This window comes from Dreissena polymorpha, chromosome 2 (assembly GCF_020536995.1).
Source record: "Dreissena polymorpha isolate Duluth1 chromosome 2, UMN_Dpol_1.0, whole genome shotgun sequence".
Lineage (NCBI taxonomy): Eukaryota > Metazoa > Mollusca > Bivalvia > Myida > Dreissenidae > Dreissena > Dreissena polymorpha.
Window position 1 is genome coordinate 23,131,597 of NC_068356.1, and position 23,155 is coordinate 23,154,751.

General features: G+C 36.2%; 1 protein-coding gene across 1 annotated transcript in view; it reads left to right on the plus strand.

The window, feature by feature from the left end:
• The window catches only part of LOC127869587 (uncharacterized), a 215,214-nt gene that overhangs the window by 13,524 nt on the left and 178,535 nt on the right, over positions 1 to 23,155 (plus strand). The window contains exons 3-7 of the mRNA XM_052412242.1: positions 9,931 to 10,907; positions 11,743 to 12,104; positions 12,723 to 12,782; positions 16,726 to 17,525; positions 22,899 to 23,058. Of these exons, the coding sequence (XP_052268202.1) occupies positions 9,931 to 10,907; positions 11,743 to 12,095 (1,330 nt within the window). The 3' untranslated portion in view covers positions 12,096 to 12,104; positions 12,723 to 12,782; positions 16,726 to 17,525; positions 22,899 to 23,058. The remainder of the gene's footprint in view (positions 1 to 9,930; positions 10,908 to 11,742; positions 12,105 to 12,722; positions 12,783 to 16,725; positions 17,526 to 22,898; positions 23,059 to 23,155) is intronic.

Here is a 23,155-nt window from a genome sequence, read left to right on the forward strand (position 1 = left end):
ACCCGATGTCGTAGCGAAACGGACTACGCTTTGACCTCGTCAGCCCCCAGTGTTTGTGCTCATTCAAAATCATGAATTTGCAAATAAAACAAATAAAAATTGCAACACACAATGCATTGAAATGTAACTTTGGAAAGATACCTACACGATTAATATAGAGCAGGGATCATATTTTTTTTCGGTTTTGTCAGTCTTAGACCGATTGGAGTCATGAAAGACCGATTGAAAATCCCAAACAGTCGGTCCGATTCTGTTTGCTAAAATTCAAATGTCATGAAATGGATTACACAGTGCACATGCTAACACTTCCTATTTACATTCTTATCTCGATTAGGTATGATAAGGCGGACTATGACCCCAAGTAGTGAAGATTTCCGCGGTTGTGTATTAGTCATGCGTGAATAACCCCGTGTCAATATCAATCGATAATTTCAATGGCTTCTACCAAGAACACTAATTAATCGGTCCGTAATGTGTACTCGTCCACGATAAAATCGTTGACAGTTACTTGGAAGATGAAAACCTCGATGTTATCCACGTGGACATTGTGCATTTCATGCATGAAACAGTAAACTTTCATATAAACAAAGAAGAAATCGGATATTCTGCAATAAAGATGGGCGGACCTGAAAGCACGCTCTGTAACTAAACAAAACATGCCGATACATTTTCCACCAGCGTAATAATCCGGCAATAAATGAATGAAAGTCGCGGATCTGATCAACAGAACAGCCGAAAGTTATTTTATGGACGGACATTCACATAAAATAGTACACAAGAAAAATAATATACATTGTATAAATCTTTAGTAAAAAATGTGTTAGAATCAAAATAATTCGTGTACTTTATTGTTTGTTGTTGAATAACCACGACTGGAAGTTTAGACGCGTGATTTCAAATCACACAGAATGACAGATTAATAATATTGACAGCGATGAAAAGTCAGATTAAACAGCACACGAAACAACAATGAAATAGCAAATGATAGAACCAAATGAGAAAACTTGTATGTTCCGTTAAAAAAATGCCAAAGGGAATTAAATTTGTACATTTATTATACCACCTTCATGAATGGCAAAATCAATGGTTTATATTTTAACGTAATTTGTCATGATTTCGGATATACATTTTCGGACACTTTTTCCCCATTTAAATCCAGACCGATTGATGTTGCGGGAAAATATGATCCCTGATATAGAGATAGTATTGACTGAGGCTTTTGAAAAAAGCTGCGACATATGTTGATAACACTGATAGTGATTACAAAATAAAAAAATGACTAAAATTCTATTATCTTTGAGTTATTCTAACATAATAAATTTGCAAATAATGTAAATTAAGTTTTCACTACACAATGCATTGAAATGTAACGTTTGTAAGAATACCAACATGAATAGTATAGAGTTTTATTTGACCAAGCCTTTTGAAAAAAGCCACAACATAATGTTTATCGGATTATGGAAGTGTAAACAATGATACGCATGATTTGGTGAAACTACCCACTGTTGTTTTTATTAGTAAATACAAAGCATAGTCGAAAACCAAAAAAACAATAAGATGTCTCAAATTCAACAAACCTTTGCAATGAATACTTCTTTGTTGGCAACGCTTGGTTAATTTGTAATCTTAATCTGACTAGATCGCTTTGTCACGGTCTCTCTGTCAAAATGGCGGCTGTGAAAATTTGCATCATGGCGCGAAGTCTCGTTGGGTCGCAAGTCTCGTTTCCGTTTGCGTAACAACGCGTTAATCTTTGGTTCATTGAGTAGTGAATCCGTTTGTTTGTATAGGTCCCTTTTATAAACCAAGGAAAAATAAGTTTCTCAAGTTAAAAGATTATGAAGAGCCAAAATTATGTCCAGCTCCGACATTGAAAACTTACTTGTCAATGACCAAGTATCTTTGAAAAGATGTTCAATTTTTCATTTTGTATTTTACTTATCAGACAGTTTCTTCTAATACATTAGAAAGATGGCTTAAACAGGTTTTATTTATGGCAGGTATTAATTTTAACACATTTAGGCATCAGTTTCGGCAGCTGCCATGGTTGGATGTAAAACTAATGAGATTTTGATAACTGCAGATTGGTCTACTGCTAAGAAGTTCTATTTACCAGATATGGGTGATGACATTAATCAACAAAATAGTACATTATTTAGTGAAGCTGTATTGTCTTGCAGGCATTCATTTCCTGTTCTGGTTGGATACCTAAGTAATATCTTATTATTTTCAGATACTTAATTTATAACTGGTATTTATATTGCTCCAGAACTTTCTAAATGGATGCAATGTACTTACATTATTTATGGCCAGGTTTGTTTTATTATTGTTGTTTGTTATAAGGATTGAAACTGCGTTTTTATATCAAACCTTATATGCTATATTATTATAGATAATATGAATGTAATATTGATATATACGTGGTAATACTTGCATACGGTACATATGTTTACATAATTATGTATACATTCATTAAATTATGCATTATGACGCATACATTTGATAAAACTGAGTACTTGTCTGTTCTATTTTAATAATGTTGTCGTCTTTAAATACATGTATGCTTGTATATTGAAGGTTGGAGGCCTATGAAAATAATGGACCCCCTATCTAAGCACTTGTGTGATGGATGGGGGGCATTATTGGAAATAAAGCCGGAGGCCGAAAATATACAAGCATCCACCCTTGAATGGAAGAATTATGTTCTCATGTGCCCACCCTTTGTAGATTAAGAAGCATATTGAATATGTGAGTAGTTTACGACAATATAAAATCTGACTTTAAAACCTATGAGTTTCCTTGTGCAAGGTGCAGTTTTTATAAAGCTGTGGGCACGTGTATATTCGTCACAAAATTTCATTTTGTACTTTTAAGTAGGGAAATAGACTGGTCACTGGAGTGATATGCTTGTATATTTTCGGCCTCCAGCCTTATTTCCCTCCTCCATCACACAAGTGCTTGGATGGGGGTCCATTTTAGAGCATGGTTAATGTTATGTATTACTGTTTCCTCTCAAATATCATAACTTCAAGGAAAATTTGCGAATTTGAAACAATTTTTTTCTATTTTTGTAAATTAACCAAAGCGTGAAAAGGCCCCTTTAAAATATGGCGACCAGGACGCGGGGCATTTTTAATAATATGGCCATATATGGCTATAGTAAAACCTTGTTAACACTCTACTCTAAACCCAAGAGGCCACTTTTATTGTCCAAATTCATGTAAATTAGTCAGAAGAATAGTACCAATGATATCTTGGAAGAGTTTGAAAATGATTCCGATTGGTTATAAAACATGGCCCCAAGAGGGCGGAGCATTTTTCCTTATATGGCTATTGTAAAACCTTGTTTACTCTCTAGAGATCACATGTAATGCCTGTCAATCATGAAAACAAAAAATGTGTCCAAATGTTATTTTGAACGAGTCCAAAAATTTTTTAAGTTGGTTGCAAAACATGGCAGCCAGGGGACGGGACATTTTGTATTATATAGCTAAATATGGCTTTAGTAAAACCTTGTTAACAATCTTGAAGCCAGATTTAATGTCCGATCTTCATGAAACTTAGTCACAAGATTTTTCCAATGATATCTTGGATGAGTTTAAAAAATGATTACGGTTGTTTGAAAAAAATGGTTCCCAGGAAGCAGGGCATATGGCCTTTTATGGCTACAGTAAAACCTTGTCAACACTCTAGAGTCCACCTTTATTGTCCGATCATCATGACTATTAGCGAGAAGATTTGTCCCAATGGTATCTTAGACCAGTTTGAAAATGGTTCCAGTTGGTTGAAAAACATGACCACCACGGGGCGGATCATTTTTCATTATATGGCTATGTATGGCTATAGTAAAATCTTATTAACACTCTTGAAGACAGATTTACTGTCTGTTCTTCATGAAACATGGTCAGGTGATTGGTTTAAGGGTCCTATGGCTTGTTATAAAGAGAAATGTAGTTGATTGGTTTAAGAGCCCTATTTTTTGTCATAAATGGTAGTGCAGGTGATTGGTTTTAGAGCCCTATGGATGTAGTGTAGGTGATAATTGCCCTATGAATTATTAAATAGAGTAGTTCAGGTGATTTGTTTGAGAGTCTTATGGGTTGTTATACAGAGTAATGCATGTGATTTGTTTAAGAGCCCTATGTATTGTTATAAAGAGTAGAGCAGATGCTTGCCTTAATGACCCTATGAATTGTTAGAAGGACTAGTACATGCAATTGATTTAAGGGCCCTATCAATATATGGAGTAGAGCAGATGCTTGCCTTAATGACCCTATGAATTGTTAGAAAGACTAGTACATGCGATTGCATTAAGGGCCCTATCGATTGTTATAAAGAGTAGAGCAGGTGTTTACTTTAAGGACCCTATGAATTGTTAGAAAGACTGTACATGCGATTGATTTAAGGGCCCTATGTATTGTTATAAAGAGTAGTGCAGATGATTGCCTTAAGGACCCTTTGAATTGTTAGAAAGACTAGTACATGCAATTGATTTAAGGGCCCTATCAATATATGGAGTAGAGCAGATGCTTGCCTTAAGGACCCTATGAATTGTTAGAAAGACACGTACATGCGATTGATTTAAGGGCCCTATCGATATAAAGAGTAGAGCAGATGATTGCTTTAAGGACCGTATGAGTTGTTAGAAAGACTAGTACATGCGATTGCATTAAGGGCCCTATCGATTGTTATAAAGAGTAGAGCAGATGATTGCCTTAAGGACCCTATGAATTGTTAGAAAGACTAGACATGCGATTGATTTAAGGGCCCTATCGATTGTTATAAAGAGTAGAGCAGATGATTGCCTTAAGGATCCTATGAATTGTTAGAAAGACTAGTAAATGTGATTGATTTAAGGGCCCTATCGATTTTATAAAGAGTAGAGCAGATGATTGCCTTAAAGACCCTATGATTTGTTAGAAAGACTGGTACATGCAATTGATTTAAAGGCCCGATCAATTGTTATAAAGAGTAGATCAGGTGATTACTTTAAGGACCCTATGAATTGTTAGAAAGACTAGTTCATGTGATTGATTTAAGGGCCCTATCGATTGTTATAAAGAGTAGATCAGGTTGTTACTTTAAGGACCCTATGGATTGTTATAAAGAGTAATGCAGTTGATTGGTTTAAGGGACCATGTGGATTGTTATAAAGAGTAGTGAAGATGATTGCCATAAGGGTCCTATGGATTGTTATAAAGAGTAGTGAAGGTAATTGGTTTAAGGGCCCTATGAATTGTTAGAAAGACTAGTACATGTGATTGATTTAAGGGCCCTATCGATTGTTATAAAGTGTAGAGCAGATGATTGCCTTAAGGACCCTATGAATTGTTAGAAAGACTAGTACATGCGATTGATTTCAGGGCCCTATCGATTGTTATAAAGAGTAGAGCAGATGATTGCCTTAAGGACCCTATGAATTGTTAGAAAGACTAGTACATGTACATGCGATTAATTTCAGGGCCCTATCGATTGTTATAAAGAGTAGAGCAGGTGGTTACTTTAAGGCTCCTATTGATTGTGTATATTGTTATACTGGATGTCTGTCGGTAGACCAGTCTGAATGTCGGTAGACCAGTTCGTTTCCGATCAATAACTTGTCAATCAATTGACCGATTGGTTTGATACTTCACATGTGCTTGGCGTTTGACAGTAGAAGACCCTTATTGAAATTGGAATCACTATGTCAAAGGTCAAGGTTACTTTAACACTAAGTGTGAAAATCGTTTCAGATCAATAGCTTGTCAACAAATTGACTGATTGGCTTGATACTTCACATGTGCATTGGTCTTGGACATTAGATGACCCCTAACAATATTGGGTTCACTGGGTCAAAGGTCAAGTTCACTATGATACAAAATGGTTACTGATCAATAGCTTATCAATTATTAGCTCTACTGGCCGAAGGCCTGAAGAGCTCATGTCATGGAGTGGTTTTCATCGTTTTCATCCTTTTCAAACTTGTTCAGTGTCTTTATATTTATGAGGACTCAAACCCTATTGAAAATGGGTTATATCAAAGTAAAAAGTCCATAATTATCTCCCCTTGAGTTTGAGAAAATTGTGAAAAAAGGCTTGTTTGCGCAATACAGTCCACAGTTTTCATCCAATTATTTCCCAACTTGCACAGTGTCTTTATCTGAATGATGAGTTAAACCCTATTGATTGAAAATGAGCAATATCGGAGTTATTGGAGTCCAGAATTATCTCCGCTTAAATTTGAGAAAAAAAAGAAAATTCAGTTTTTTATGTAATACAGTCCATAATTTTCATCCAATTCTTGACAAACTTGCACAGTGTCTTTGTATTAATGAGGACTCAAACCCTTTTGTAAAAAGAGCAATATCAAAGCAATAAGTCCAGAATGACTTCTCCTTGAATATGAGAAAATGTTGAAATTCTGCTTGTTTACGCAATTAATTTCACAGTTTTCATCCAATTATTTCATTATTTGCACAGTATCTTTATATCAATGAGGACTTGAACCCTATTGAATATGAGCAGTATCGGATAAATAAGTACACAATAACCTCCTCTTGATTTTGAGAAAATTCTCCTTGTTTGCGTGATTAAGTACACAGTTTCCATCTTATTCTTTCCAAACTTGCACAGTGTTTTAGTAGTAGAGCGATTCAGGCCCTCATGGGCCTCTTGTTTTATGTGATAAGTCCATAATTTTCATCCAATTCTTAGCAAACTTGCACAGTGTCTTTGTATCAATGAGGACTCAAACTCTTTTTGAAAAAGAGCAATATCGAAGCAATAAGTCCAGAATTACTTCCCCTTGAATATAAGAAAATTTTGAAATCCTGCTTGTTAACCCAATAATTCTAAAGTTTTCATCCAATTATTTCCTAATTTACACAGCTTCTTTATATCAATGAGGACTTGAACCATATTGAATAGGAGCAGTCTCGGAAAAATAAGTACACAATAATCTCTCCTTGAATTTGAGAAAATTAGCATTGTTTGCCCGATTAAGTACTTAGTTTCCATCTTATTCTTTCCAAACTTGCACAGTGTTTATAGCAGTAGAGCAATTCAAGCCCTCATGTGCCTCTTGTTATACTGATTGGCTTTATACTTCACATATGCATTGGCCTTGGAAAGTTCATGAGCCCTATTGGGGTCACTAGGTTAAAGGTCAAGGTGACAGTTACACTTAGTGTGAAAATGGTTTCCAATCAATAACTCATCAACAAATTAATCGATTGGCTTGATACTTCGCTTCTGCATTGGCCTTTGACAGTACATGTCCCCTTTTGAAATTGGGATCACTAGGTCAAAGGTCTAGGTTACTATAACACTAAGTGTGAAAAACGTTTCCGATCAATAACTCTTCAACAAATCGACCGATTCGCTCGATTCTTCACATTTGCATTAGCCTTGAACAGTAAATGACCCCTATAGAAATTGAGGTCACTGGTTCAAAGGTCAAGGTCACTATCACATTAAGTGGTTTCTGATCAATATCTCGTCAACGAATTGACTGATTAACTTGATACTTCACATGTGCATCTGCCTTGGACAAAAGATGACCCTTATCAAAACTGAGGTTACTAGGTCAATGGTCAAGGTCACTAGCCTACTTGATACTTTTCATGTACATTGACCTTGGACAGTACATGAGCCCTATTGAAATTAGTTACGCACTAAATGTGAAATAGTTTTTAATCAAAAACTGGTAAACAGATTCACCAATTGGCTTGATACTTGTCATGTGCATTAGCCTTGGACAGTAGATGACCCTTCTCAAAATTGGGGTCACTAGGTCACTAGGTCAAAGGACATGGTCACAATAAGTGGGAAAAGTGTTTCGGATCAATAATTGTTCAACGAATCGACCGATTGGCTTTATATTTCCCATGTGCATTTGCCTTGGACAGTAGATGACCCCTATCGAAATTAGGGTCACTAGGTCAAAGGTTAAGGGCACTGTCACAATAAGTGGGCATATGTCTCCGACCGCAGAACACTTGTTTTTATTGTGTGTAGTATAAAGTTAATTGCAAAATATTATTCATACATGTGTATTACCCAATTTAAAAAAAAATCATTAGTCTTGCTACTGTAAGAAATGTCAATATCACAAATAAATATACAATAGGCCAATCTCTTGGATCCTTCTTTAACACATTTTTACAATGGCGTCTTTTCTTGTCCACGAAAAGATCAAGTGACAACAACAAAAGCAAAAAAATCACAATTGGTTAAATTTTATATAAACTTATTAGGAGATAGTTGACCCGGTTGCATGTCATAAGCTGCTCAACATAGGCTAGATTGTTAATACTGACACTTTATTTAGAAATAGAGGACCTCCTCTAAGATTTGGGGTTATTTTAATTTGCAGTTTTCCTTTGGTCTGTTTGTTGTTTGGTTTGTAGACCAATCATTTCCAAATGATACTTAGAGCATGCTTTGATTTAAAGCCATGCACATTTTTATACCCCCCGCTTCGAAGAAGAAGGGGTATATTTATTTGCACATGTCGGTAGGTCGGTCCGTCCGTCCATCCACCAGATGGTTTCCAAATGATAACTCAAGAACGCTTAGGCCTAGGATCATAAAACTTCATAGGTACATTGATCATGACTGGCAGATGACCCCTATTGATTTTCAGGTCACAAGGTCAAAGGTCACGGTGACTTGAAATAGTAAAATGGTTTCCGGATGATAACTCAATAACACTTATGCCTAGGATCATGAAACTTCATAGGTACATTGATCATGACTAGCAGATGACCCCTTTTGATTTTCAGGTCAAGGTCACGGTGACTCAACTTAGAAAAATGGTTTTTCTTATGATTACTCAAGAAAGCTTACGCTCAGGATCATAAAACTTCATAGGTACATCAATCATGACTGGCAGATGACCCCTATTGATTTTCAGGTCACTAGGTATAAGGTCTAGGTCACAGTGACTAGAAATAGTAAAATGGTTTCTGGATGATAATTCAAGAATAATAAGGAACATTTTTAACAAACATATGGAGTTGCACACGGTAACCTGACCATTCAAACATTTAACAAAAGCGTCTTTTCTGTTATGTTATTATGGATAGTGTGGTCAAGGTGTACAATGACACTAAAACTAAAAACAATATTAACCACTAGAAATGTATTCTCAGTACATGGATACCTGTACAATCCAATTGTCCCACAACTGCACTTATGTCAAACAATTATGAACAAATATATTGAGTTGCACACATTAACCTGACGAAGTAACCTCTATTTGAGTAACGCTTCTCACAATTGATCAATTATGGTTTGGTTCAATTGAACAAATATCGTTTGGTTAAAGGGATTGTCACATAATTCTTCTTATGAAAAAAAAAAAATTAAAAAAATATCAAAGTGCATAATTTCACATGGTGGGTAATGCTTTAAGAATAGCTCATCCCTCCATCAGCTGTACTCTTTAAGTTACTCACAACACAATTTTAAATGTGATTTCTTTGCTAAACAGGGGCCATAACTCTGAGTATGTTGAAAAAAGACATATCACACTATGCATGTGGGTAGAATTACACAATGATAAATATTTATGTAAAGTGTTAGTCCTCTTGTAACAATACTGTTTATTTTACACTCTACACATATTTTAAAATGTCATTTTTGTATAAATATGAGACATTATTACAATTATGATGAAAACAACAGAAACAACATATAGAGGTGCGCATTAGCTCACATGCCTGGTTACTGTACTTGTTAAGTTGCAGGAATACATGTGGAGTTATATACAACAGTAAAGTCACGCAGATGGATGGAAAAGTGCAAATCTATATAGCCCCATATTAAGCCCAAGAAGCGTTAATTTATTGTCCATATATGTTTTTATTTGACACTTTATACTTGTTTGAAGCATTTCATAATATCACTGACTATTCCTTGGTATGTACATGTATTAATTGTTTATTTCAGCAAGTGCAGTAAAGTGACCCCGATTTTGGAGCTGACCAGCACGCAGCCCACAGACCTACAGGGACTTCAGTGGAGCCTGGAAACTGTCATGGGGGGAATCAAAAGCCTACAGATAAATCAGGAGGCCAGTGTTCAGTCATTGCAGAGAACATACAAGAAACATGGGGCAGTCATGATAGAACAATTGCATGGCAATTTAAATACTAATATAGATAAGTATTGTAAAATTTCTGTGGGTTTTATATCGGGAAAAAAATTAAAAGAAAAAATGTGTTGGAGTGTTCTTTCTATCTTGAATGAATTTGATAATATTACTGTAAAGGAACTAAACGAGATAAAAGAGGAAGTTATAAGCATAAAAGGGTCAGTTACAAGTTCTATTTATAAATGCACCAGTCTTCACAATGACTTGTCACAATTCCATGAAATTGTTAAGAAAATTGGAGATAATAAGGAGCTCTGCCTTATAGCCAGCATAAAATGTAAGCATATAATACAGCAGGCACTGACTCTGCTGGGAAAGTCAGGCAAGGCGTTTAATGTCCAGAGTAATACTAAGCACAATGTGAGAATACCAAGTGATTCACATGAATGTTTTATCACAGGCATATGTGTTCTGACTGATGGGCAGGTGCTGGTTGCAGACAGGGAGAATAAGAGGTTCAAGCTGCTGAACCAGCAGTACCAGGTGGTGAGTCACTGTGATGTGACTGTATATGTAAGGGACATGTGTCAGATCACACCCAGTGAGGTTGCAGTGGCTGTGAATGATGATTATAGCAACACACATAATGTCCAGTTTATCACAGTCACCCAGAGTCAGCTCACTCTTGGTAGGAAGCTGGAGTTACAACATACATGTATAGGTATTGACCACCACGAGGGTGAACTGTATATCTGCTCTGGTACTGCTCTGTTCAAGTACACACTGAGTGGCAAACAGCTCTGCAGACTCTATGAAGATGCTTATGACACAGGTAAGAATCATGGTGAATTCATCTTGATAACATACCTATTATGTACAGGGATTTTTCTAGCCATTGTGAGAAAAGGAGTTTAGTCAAATTGTGTTATTTTAAATCCATACAATGACAAATTTGGGAATTTTTATCGACTAAATAACCGAGTTGGGATTTATTTTTTTAATCAACAAATATTGACCAATTAGGCCTTTATCTTGTTATTTTGAAAAAAACAACCATATAAATTATAGTTATATACTTTGTGAGATAATAATAAAATGAAATTCAGATGTAATAGCAGAAAACCGCTGATGTATTATAAAATATTTGTTATATAACTCCAATGTGCCCTTTGAATGCTACAGTACATTGTAGCCAAAACAAGATTCAGAAATATTGATTTATAAACATGAGTAATGAAGTATTTTGACTGTCACTACATGGCATGTCTATAAATAGAAACTGTGTTCCAGGGAGAGAGACACTTTCTGACCCTGTCTTAATTTTGTGGTTGTAAAATGATCGTACATGTACAATATGTTTACCTGTTGATAGAACTGTGCAATTGTTTCAGTATGTGTAATTTTTCCATCTGTGTAATTGTTTTGCTTCAATTCATATCTTACTCACCAGTCGCATTTCAACATGTCAAACGTTAACACAATAGCTCTGCTACTGAAGTTTATTGTCACGCTTAACTATTGAATCATTGAAATGTATGCATATATTTTAGATGTGTAAAGGCCCCTTTATAGCAACATATGCGTAATACAATATCACTGCAGTATGTTTAATAAGATTATTTAACATTGACAGTAATTCAATATCTTGATGTTACTCTGTTTTGCAGTAGAGAAGTGTGCTGTGAGTCCCACAGGAGACAGGCTGTACATCACCAGCCCTGACCAGAACAAGCTTCTCACCCTGGCCAGGGATGGCACACTCCTGGCTACATACACAGACCCAGCACTAGTGTGGCCAGAAGGTCTACATGTGACCCCTGCAGGCCAGGTGCTGGTCTGTGGATGGAGGTCCCACACTGTACTACAGGTGGGCTGGGAGGGGCAGAGTAAGCTGGCTACGCTGGCTACTGAGAAGGATAGAGTGTTGTACCCAAGGTCAGTCTGCTACAGCAGCACCACATCATCCATCATTGTGGGACAGCAGTGGGAAGACAACATCCTGGTGTTCAGAGTGGAATAGTGTGTACATGTATGTATTAGTTGTTGTAATTAGTGATTAGTATTTCAATGAAAATGTGTTAATTGTTTAGCATACGAACATAGAAGTGTGTGATGTTACAATACAACATTAAGTGTGTAGTTAAAGAAACAAATAATTTATGTGCACATATAGTTATCTGATTATACAATGTGAGGGTTTTTGTTGGAACAAAAGATATAATGCATATTATGTTATGTTGTCATAACGTTTGTGTCATTATGGTCCTAAAATTTAGTTCTTGTAAACTTTGCATGAAAAAACAAAGCATTTCAACTGAAAATTTAATATTTCTACATATATGCACATCTACATAGCAACTGAGGCTATTTTTAGACTTTCATTTCTATAAACACCATGCCATGTAAGAAATGTATATGGATTAATACTCTTTTAATAAAATATGACATTGTTAAGTTATCTTTGGAGGAGTATATATTGATATTTTATGCAATGTTTACAGAAAGTTAACACTTAATGTTAGATTTATTAATTTGCCATATTTTATGATGTTGAACATGTCTTATTGATTTTTATTGCATTTATATCAATGTGTGTAAGTCCTAAATATACATACAAGAAATACATCGAGCTATTCTACTGCTCCAGTTGCTGCTGACAGTCGGGACAACGATGCTGAGGATGTGGGGGACAAGCATGACGCAGAAGGTAAAAGAGACGCTTTGTCAGGCCTTTTCTTGGCCACTTTGGGAAAAAATGCAGTTTTGGGATTTTGAATTTGTTTCGTGCTAAAAGTCCATTGATTTGGGAAAACACATTTAATAAGTTTTAATTATACTTCAAATTATAGGAATAAAATCCTATAATAATAGTTATAAACTTTGTTAGATCTGATTGAAACATAATTGAGATATAATTTTCATAAGGAACAGCATATAACACGCTATGGGTATGGGTTCGTTTAACAGACCCATAAATACTCAAGGAAAAGCCCTGCTTGTGTATTTCCTGTTTATAAAGATGAGGTGGAAGAGAAAAGTATGAATTTACATAAGGTAAAATATCCTTTTAAATTGTTTGTTTTTTTTAAAATCATATAAATTTGTCCGCATGTTATTTTGTGGTTAAAAAAAGACTTTCATGGACGTGGTAGTTAATGCGTGACTTTCTCAGTTTGGAAACAATAAATATGGAATTTGTGTCAGTTATTTTCCAGTGTGTTTGTATTTAATTTGTGGATCGTTCAACCCTTAAAATCAATAAAAAATAATGTCCCGTGAATAATTATGTTTTTGCAGTGTATTAATAAGTGAAGTGGACGAGAATGATATGATTTCACAGAAGGTAAAATGGCGTCTATTCTTGTGTATATCGTGTTTTCAGTACAACTTATTTTACTTGATGATCAATAACTCAAACCCTTCTCCAGCTCGATGCTTTCCAACTTACCGATACAGACACCTCAAAAATACAACACTGCAATAATTTCTGTCATCCCCATGCAAGCCTTGAGTTTTTATAAAGCTGTGAGATGTTTAATTAAGCCTATTTGATTGGAATCTATTCCATCTAATGCCGTATAGAGTCTGTTTGTGAGGAGGTGTTAAGTTTTCATTGTGTACACAGTGTTGTTTTTTTTGTCAAAACAGGCCAAGTCACAAAGGAGCACGATTTACATAAAACCACCTTTTTTTCACGGGATATTATGCGTTCTTGCTAGTAACATGTAATAAATGCATTTTGTTTCATGGAGTTAACAAGTATTGAAAAGTGTAAAGAAAAATAATTAAATGGGAAAATTTCTATGGGAAAATAATTTAAACAAGCAAATTCGTTGAATTGATAGCCCACGCCAATATGCTATTGGACACAAAAGTATTATATTTGACACTCAAAACAACATTTTTTCAAGATACAAAGGGCCATTACTCTGTTATTAACAGATGGTGTACAATGCCATTTGGCGTGCATCATCCTCTTATCCATATATATACTCATTTCATGTTTCAATAAAATCCGCCAAAGCACTTCAAAAATATGGCTCCGGACACACAAAAAGCATTTTTCAAGATACAAAGGGCCATAACTCTGTTATTAACTTAAGGTGTACAATGCCATTTGGGGTACATCATTCTCTTATCCATATGCATACTCATACCAAGTTTCAATGAAATCCGCCAAAGCACTTACAAGATATGGCTCCGAAAAGACGGGTGGACGGACGGAAAGACAGATGGACGGAAGGACTGACAGACAACGCCAAAACAGTATCCCTCCGCCTATGGCAGGGGATAATAAAAAGTACAGAATATCGTATTGAGCAACTCTAAACTCACAAATTCGCACTGAAAGAAGCTTAAACACGTTTTAATAATATTATATTTCTTCTACGATATGGCATATAAGATGTTTACAGTATATTTACTGTATTCTGTTATATAAGTTAATATTATTTGCTCTTGAAAGCCCTTTATAAATCTAAGCACCGACAATGGAAGCCATATGTCTTATCAGGCATTATTATAATAATTTTCATTGTTCAAACATTTCTACGTAAAAGATCAATCTGAAGTTTGGCATACACATTGAGGATAGATGAAAAATGATAAGGAAGTGCATATTTTTTGCGTTTTTAAACAGTTCAGGTTGTCTTATAGGTTACATTATACTAAATAATAGTTTCATGTAGGGCTGTACTCTCTAAAAAAAATCATATTTTACTCGAAGCCATGTTTTACACTTTAGACTGGTGTTCTGGCTTTATCTCTTGGATATATTGGAAGGGAAAGAAAAGGTGCTCACTGCTTAATCCCTGACATATGATAAAGTTAGAGACTTAAGTACAAGTTTGACCTGAAAACAGTTACATTGCACTAGAAAATGACCGGAAAATTTAAGGTGCAAAAGAAGTAGAGTTTGATTTGAGTAAAGTTAATGTTTGGTTTTAACATGACATATCTTTTTTATTGCTTAAATCGATTCAGCTTAGAATGAACTTTCAGAAAAAAGTATGGTTATGGTGGTCTCTATGTTCTAAATGTTGCATTTATTTTCTCTTTAATTTGTCGCTTTTACATTGAATTATATAGGGAAATCATTTAGTATATTGTGGCCTTTAATTAATTTAGCTTACACTAACAAGGGAGAGAACTGTCAATATGTACCAGCAGTGAGTTGTTGCCATTAAATTGTTTCATATTTTATTAATTTGTAATATTTCTTACAACTTTTATGACATGATGGCTTATCATTGAAACTTGGTATGAGTATATATATGGATAAGAGAATGATGCACGCCAAATGGCATTGTACACCATCTGTTAATAACGGAGCTATGGCCCTTTGTATCTTGAAAAATGCTTTTTTGAGTGTCAAATATAACACTTTTGTGTCCAGAAGCATATTGGCGGGGGATATCAATTCAAAGAATTTGCTTGTTAAAACTTGTATCAACAGTGAATCCTCTGTGAAAGAATTGTAAAAGTTAACAGATTATGATTATGAGTACAATAAACAATTTATTCTTTTTAACAAGATGATTTTCCTTTTGTTTTTGTTGTTATGCAGGAAAAAACTGGCTAAAAACATCAATGAGCCACGCTGTGAAATAATAGGGCTTAATGCATGTGCTTAGATTGTAGTCCCAGATTAGCCTGTGCAGTCCGCACAGGCTACTTAGGGACAACAATTACCTCTTTAAAGGTATGTTTTGTTGAAAATAAGTATCTTCTTTTGTGAACATCCAGTATCATCAGAAAGTGTCCTCCCTGATTTGCTTATGTGGATTTCACATGCTAATCTGGGACGAAAGCTTCTAATATTGATGAGCGCCAATTTGGCTTATAAAATTACACTGAAAGTTAAGTAAGAATAATTATTATGAATTTACAGGTTATTAAAGCATTAGCCAACACTTTTAATGTTTTAATACGAAATGGTTTAAAGGGGCCTTTTCACAGATTTTGGCATTTTTTTAACTTATTCATTAAATGCTTTATATTGATAAATGTAAACATTGGATCGTTAAAGCTCCAGTAAAAAATCAAGAAAAAAATTTAAAAAAAGGATTTGAACATTGCCCGAAGCAGGTTAGGAACCAGTGACCCCTGGAGTCCTGCCAGAGTCCTGAAGTAAAAACGCTTTAGCCTACTGAGCTATTCCGCCGAGTACACATTCCTGACGTATTTTATACCTTATATAAGCAATCTTCGTAGTTGCACAAAATTTAACGACAAAAACAGAACTCTCCAAATTATTCAATCGTTTTGCGTTGCAACGCTTTATAATTTTTAGGTTTTAAAATCGTCAAAAGATGCATATAATGGCTATATTAGAGCATGGTTAATGTTCAGTATTACTGTTTCCTCACAAATATCATAACTAAAACGAAAACTTACGAATCTGAAACAACTTTTTTCAATTTTGTCAATTTACCAAAGCGTGAAAAGATCCCTTTAATTGCATTGATTTTCATTAATTGCTATTAAGGACAAGGCACCAATGAAATGCCAAATTAGAAATTCAGATAATTATGTTTTGCTGTTGAAAACCTTCACATCCAATCAAGAGGCACATATGTAGTGTATTATGCATTGTATTATAAAAATGTGTTACAAGTTCATATCCCCCAATCTAGTGTTGTTGTTTTCAGGAGAGCACCAGCATTAATATCGAGTTGGCCAAGCAACAGCACCAGTCTGGCCTGCAGGAGCCCCAATACAGAACCATCCTTTCCCTCCCCTGATCCCTAGCTCCTCCCACTGGACCTCCGGCCTCAAAGGGTCAGCATCGTTACACAAGTCTGTGCAATAAATCCTCAGCACGTCAAGTTTTCACGCGCTGTTATGAACAACCGAAATATCTGTGTCGAGATTTCCCCAAGCAAGCCCGAGTAGTTTTGTTTAGCTCTAGTGCCAGAGATGGATGAGTGTTACAGAAGCGAGACGTTATAGCAGTACTTATGGTAATGCTAACAGTTAACGCAAACAGTTAGTTCCTGCTGTGGACATCACAAAGAATCTCACGAAGAATTAAACGTTGAATAATTTGTTTAATTCTTTATAAGACAGCTATATATTCAGCAAGGAACGAGAGAAAAAAAGGAACAATTGAAATGATTCATTCAGAAGTATATCTGCTGTAGATAGTTAGGACAGTAGTAGCGTTACAGACTGTCCTCAGCGCACAATATATTCATGTGGTGCACCACAGACGCAAATTCCCCCCATTATTGAAAACAAGTTGCTAAAAGTAAACACGTCCGGTTTTGCACTCCGAGCCCAAAGGGCATTGCATTGAATTGAGACTAAAGAAGGCTAAAAAACATGACACCAGTTTTGTTGTATGCTCCAGTACACCCTTCGACTCTCAGCCCGAAGTTAATCAGAACTCAAACTCGGCCCTTAACAATATCCGCGAGGCCAGCATATCAGCTCAGCTTCTGAGCTTCAGGTGAGACCTTACAGTGTTAGTAACTTTGTCAAAGATTGGGCTTAAATTCAGCCCCATTCCTCAAAAAGTCTAATTTTTTATGCCCCCTTTCGAAGAAGAGGGGGTATATTGCTTTGCACATGTCGGTCTGTTGGTCGGTCTGTCGGTCGGTCCATCCACCAGGTGGTTTGTGGATGATTACTCAAGAACGCTTGGGCCTAGGATCATGAAACTTCATAGGTACATTGATCATGACTCGCAGATGACCCCTATTGATTTTCAGGTCACTAGGTCAAAGGTCAAGGTCACCGTGACCCGAAATAGTTTAATGGTTTCCGGATGATAACTCAAGAACGCTTATGCCTAGGATCATGAAACTTGATAGGTAGATTGATCATGACTCGCAGTTGAACCCTATTGATTTTGAGGTCACTATATCAAAGGTCAAGGTCACAGTGACCCAAAATAGTTAAATGGTTTCCGGATAATAACTCAAGAACGCTTATGCCTAGGATCATGAAACTTGATAGGTACATTGATCATGACTTGCAGATGACCCCTATTGATTTTCAGGTCACTAGGTCAAAGGTCAAGGTCATGGTGACCTGAAATAGTAAAATGCTTTCCAGATGATAACTCAAGAACGCTTATGCTTAGGATCATGAAACTTCACAGGTACATTGATCATTACTCACAGATGACCCCTATCGATTTTGAGGTCACTAGGTCAAAGGTCAAGGTCACCGTGACCCGAAATAGTAAAATGGTGTCCAGATGATAACTGAAGAACGCTTATTCCTAGAATCATGAAACTTGATAGGTAGATTGATCATGACTTGCAGATGACCCCTATGGATTTTAAGGTCACTAGGTCAAAGGTCAAGATCATGGTGACCTGAAATAGTAAAATGGTTTCCGGATGATAACTCAAGAACGCTTATGCCTAGGATCATGAAACTTCATAGGTACACTATTCATGACTGGCAGATGACCCCTATTGATTTTCAGGTCACTAGGTCAAAGGTCAAGGGCACAGTGACAAAAAACATATTCACACAATGGCTGTCACTCCAACGGAGAGCCCATATGGGAGGCATGCATGTTTTACAAACAGCCCTTGTTTTATAAATATTTACTGGTTAAAATTTAAATTGCATTATTTGCCAAAAAAAGTGTTTGATAGGTTGCAACAATGAGTTACTTGCCTTATTAAGCTGTATAAGTTGAAACTTAGTACAATCAAAATACAAATACAAAATTATAAATTGTTAAGTATTTGTGTTCACGTATAACTGATTATGATTTTTATTTAAATTAGAAACCGGATGTTTGCAAAGACAATATCACTATACTGCTTTTATATCCTTATGCACACACTTTCAACGCCAGTGACTAAACTTTACATCTAAGGTCTGTGTTACAAAAACAATTGCATAAAATGTAGACATCAACTAGTATCGATTCAATATCACGTACATATAAAAAAAATTACCAGAATTGGCTATTATTACTAGTATAATGGCCCCTGGTAGCAAGACAGAATATCATATACTTAATTCACCATAGACTTTCATCTGTTTTTGCATTTCTGTCTAATCCATAGGCAAAACGTGTGTGATCAAGTACTCATATACTTACAGTATTGTGTCTTATGACTTGTTGTATTGTCTATTGCAAGTTGTTTAGTCTTGCGTAATAAGATGTGCACATTTAAATATGTACAGTCTCATATTTTAAGTTGTTCAGTGTCATGTTAAAAGTTGTATTGTCTTACAGTTAAAGTTGCCGAGTATCAAATTAAAAATTATGTAGTCTTTCATTTTAAGTTGTTAGGTAGGCTTATTTGGGCAGACACTTTGTGCACAATTTATAAAGCCCTGTTTTCTCGGTATGAGGCTCAAAGTAAATCCCCCTACAGTCTGTTACAGAGTTGTACAAGATGATACCAGGTGAGCCTTGTTATGGGAAAAGGGTGCTAAATGCATGTTATGTACCATCCACAGATTAGCCTGTGCAGTGCGCACTCTGAATTATCAGGGATAATGCTTTCCAATTTTGAGGAAATTTTCGCTTTAAAGAAATTATTTCTAAACAAAAATCATGTCTTGGTGGAAAGTGTCGTCTCAAGTTAGCCTGTGTGGACTTCACAGGCTAATGTGGTACTATACATATTCATTAAGCCCAGTTGTCATGAATATGGCTCAAGTTCAGTCTGCTTCCAGTCTGTTGGTATTTGTAAATTCTGATTAGAACAAATATAGTATAAAAACCACTATGATTAAAAACTGGTAATTGAGACATCGGTGTACATATAAATGCAAATTTAACATACATATTGAGCAATTCTAATAGTAGCTCACAATTTCCCAATTTAACGTAGTTTGCCATTTGTAAAGAGTTGGCTACTCATTTTTTCACAAAATTGAAAACTTCGATCCGTATTTTGTTCATAAAATATCATATCAAACACAGTTAATGTTTAAAATAACTTGGACAAAATATTGTTTTGTTATTGGTAACTGTGATAATATAGATTTATGGGCATCAACAAAGTACAGACAAACTAGTACTGTAATATGATAGTTATTAAGCGCAAATGGCCTGTAACATAATTTTTACTCCAAGGTGTATGTGAAAAAAAGCCTTTTCTTTCCATCTTTATAAAGTACACGTAATAGGCACTTCCTTATATGCATGTGGACTAATAAAATGAGCACTGAAACTGAACATTTCAACAAAAACGCATGTCAAAGAATATATTTTAATCAGATTTGTGCAATTAAGTTCCATGCAATTAAAAATACATATAATTCCCAATTTAAAAGATAGAATTTTCCCGATGTTTGATATTATTATGCTAATTTTCCTCTTTGGTGTGGTATAGATACTTTTTATACGCCCGTATAAAATACGGGACGTATTATGTGAAACCCCTTGGCGGCGGGCGGGCGGGCGGGCGGCGGGCGGCGGGCGGAAGGCATCACTTTGTCCGGACTCTAATTCAAATTGTATTCATCCGATCTTCACCAAACTTGGTCAGCAGTTGCATCTAGTTGATATCTAGGCCAAGTTCGAATATGGGTCATGCCGGGTCAAAAACTAGGTCATAGGGTCAATAAGTGCATTTTCAAAGGGGCCACTTTGTCCGGACTCTATTTCAAATTGTATTCATCCGATCTTCACCAAACTTGGTCAGCAGTTGTATCTAGTTGATATCTAGGCCAAGTTCGAATATGGGTCATGCCGGGTCAAAAACTAGGTCATAGGGTCAATAAGTGCATTTTCAAAGGGGCCACTTTGTCCGGACTCTATTTCAAATTGTATTCATCCGATCTTCACCAAACTTGGTCAGCAGTTGCATCTAGTTGATATATAGGCCAAGTTCGAATATGGGTCATGCCGGGTCAAAAACTAGGTCATAGGGTCAATTAGTGCATTTTCAACGGCGCCACTTTGTCCGGACTCTAATTCAAATTGTATTCATCCGATCTTCACCAAATTTGGTCAGAAGTTGTGTCTAGATGATATGTAGGTCAAGTTCAAATATGGGTCATGCCGGGTCAAAAACTAGGTCACGAGGTTACTTAGTGCATTTCAAGCATTTAGCATGGTGTCCGCTCTCTAATTGAAGTAGTTTTCATCTGATCTTCACCTAATTTGGTCAGAAGTTGTGTCTAGATGATATGTAGGTCAAGTTCGAACATGGGTCATGCCGGGTCAAAAACGAGGTCACATAGTGCATTTCAAGCATTAAGCATGTTGTCCGCTCTTTAATTGAAGTAGTTTTCATCTGATCTTCACCAAATTTAGTCAGATGTTACATCTAAGTGATATCTAGGTCAAGTTCAAATATGGGTCATGCCGGGTCAATAACTAGGTCTTGAGGACACTTTCAAGCATTGAGCATGGTGTCCAAAACCTTCGAACGGGCGTATCTTGTGACAGTTTGGCACTCTTGTTTTTATTTATTAAAGATCATCTTATAAATGACCACCACACCCTCCCACTATACCCCCCACCCCTAAAAAATAACTGTTATGCCCCCGCTAGGGTGGCATATAGCAGTTGAACAGTCCGTCAGTATGTCAGTCAGTCTGTCCGAAAAAACTTTAACATTTGCCATAACTTTTTCACTTTTGAAGATAGCAACTTGAAATTTGGCATGCATGTGTATCTCATGGAGCTGCACATTTTGAGTGGTGAAAGGTCAAGGTAAACCTTCAATGTCAAATGTCAAATTTATGGTGTCTGTCCGTCCGAAAACTTTAACATTGGCCATAACTTTTTATACGCCCGTATAAATACGGGACGTATTATGTGAAACCCCTTGGCGGGCGGCGGGCGGCGGGCGGAAGGCATCACTTTGTCCGGACTCTAATTCAAATTGTATTCATCCGATCTTCACCAAACTTGGTCAGCAGTTGCATCTAGTTGATATCTAGGCCAAGTTCGAATATGGGTCATGCCGGGTCAAAAACTAGGTCATAGGGTCAATAAGTGCATTTTCAAAGGGGCCACTTTGTCCGGACTCTATTTCAAATTGTATTCATCCGATCTTCACCAAACTTGGTCAGCAGTTGCATCTAGTTGATATATAGGCCAAGTTCGAATATGGGTCATGCCGGGTCAAAAACTAGGTCATAGGGTCAATTAGTGCATTTTCAACGGCGCCACTTTGTCCGGACTCTAATTCAAATTGTATTCATCCGATCTTCACCAAACTTGGTCAGAAGTTGTATCTAGACAATATCTAGGTCAAGTTCGAATATGGGTCATGCTGGGTCAAAAACTAGGTCACAGGGTCACTTAGTGCATTTCAAGCATTTAGCATGGTGTCCACTCTCTAATTGAAGTAGTTTTCATCCAATCTTCACCAAACTTGGTCAGAAGTTGTATCTAGACAGTATTTAGGTCAAGTTGGAATATGGGTCATTCCAGGTCAAAAACTAGGTCACAGGGTCACTTAAACCATTTCAAGCATTTAGCAAGTGCTCTCTAATTGAAGTAGTTTTCATCCGATCTTCACCAACTTTGGTCAGAAGTTGTGTCTAGACAATATCTACATGTAGGTCAAGTTCAAATATGGGTCTTGCCAGGTTAAAAACTAGGTCACGAGGTCCCGTAGTGCATTTCAAGCATTTAGCATGGTGTCTGCTCTCTAATTGAAGTAGTTTTCATCAGATCTTCACCAACTTTGGTCAGAAGTTGTGTCTAGATGATATGTAGGTCAAGTTCAAATATGGGTCATGGTAAAGTTATCAAGTTGTCCAAAGTCTTAAAACGGGCGTATCTTGTGACAGTTTGGCACTCTTGTTTCAATTTGGCAAAATAATTGCTGTGTATTACTAATTTACTAGTTCAAAAGACTTCATATTGGTTTTCTCAATGTTACAGCACCTGCTAAGCATAGAAGACAAAGGAGTAGTGAAAGGCTCAGCCAAATCAAAGTCCAGCGATGTGAGGGTGAGACAGCCTTACCATGTCCTCGTATTGCAACATGAAGGACATTTTAGCTGAAACTAACAAGGGAGAGAACTGTAGATCTGCACCAGCAGTGAGTTGTTGCCCTTAAGTTGTTTAATGTTTTATTTATTTTTATTATTCCTTACAACTTACTTGTTGATTGACTTAAAAAAAAATTCTAGTGTGAA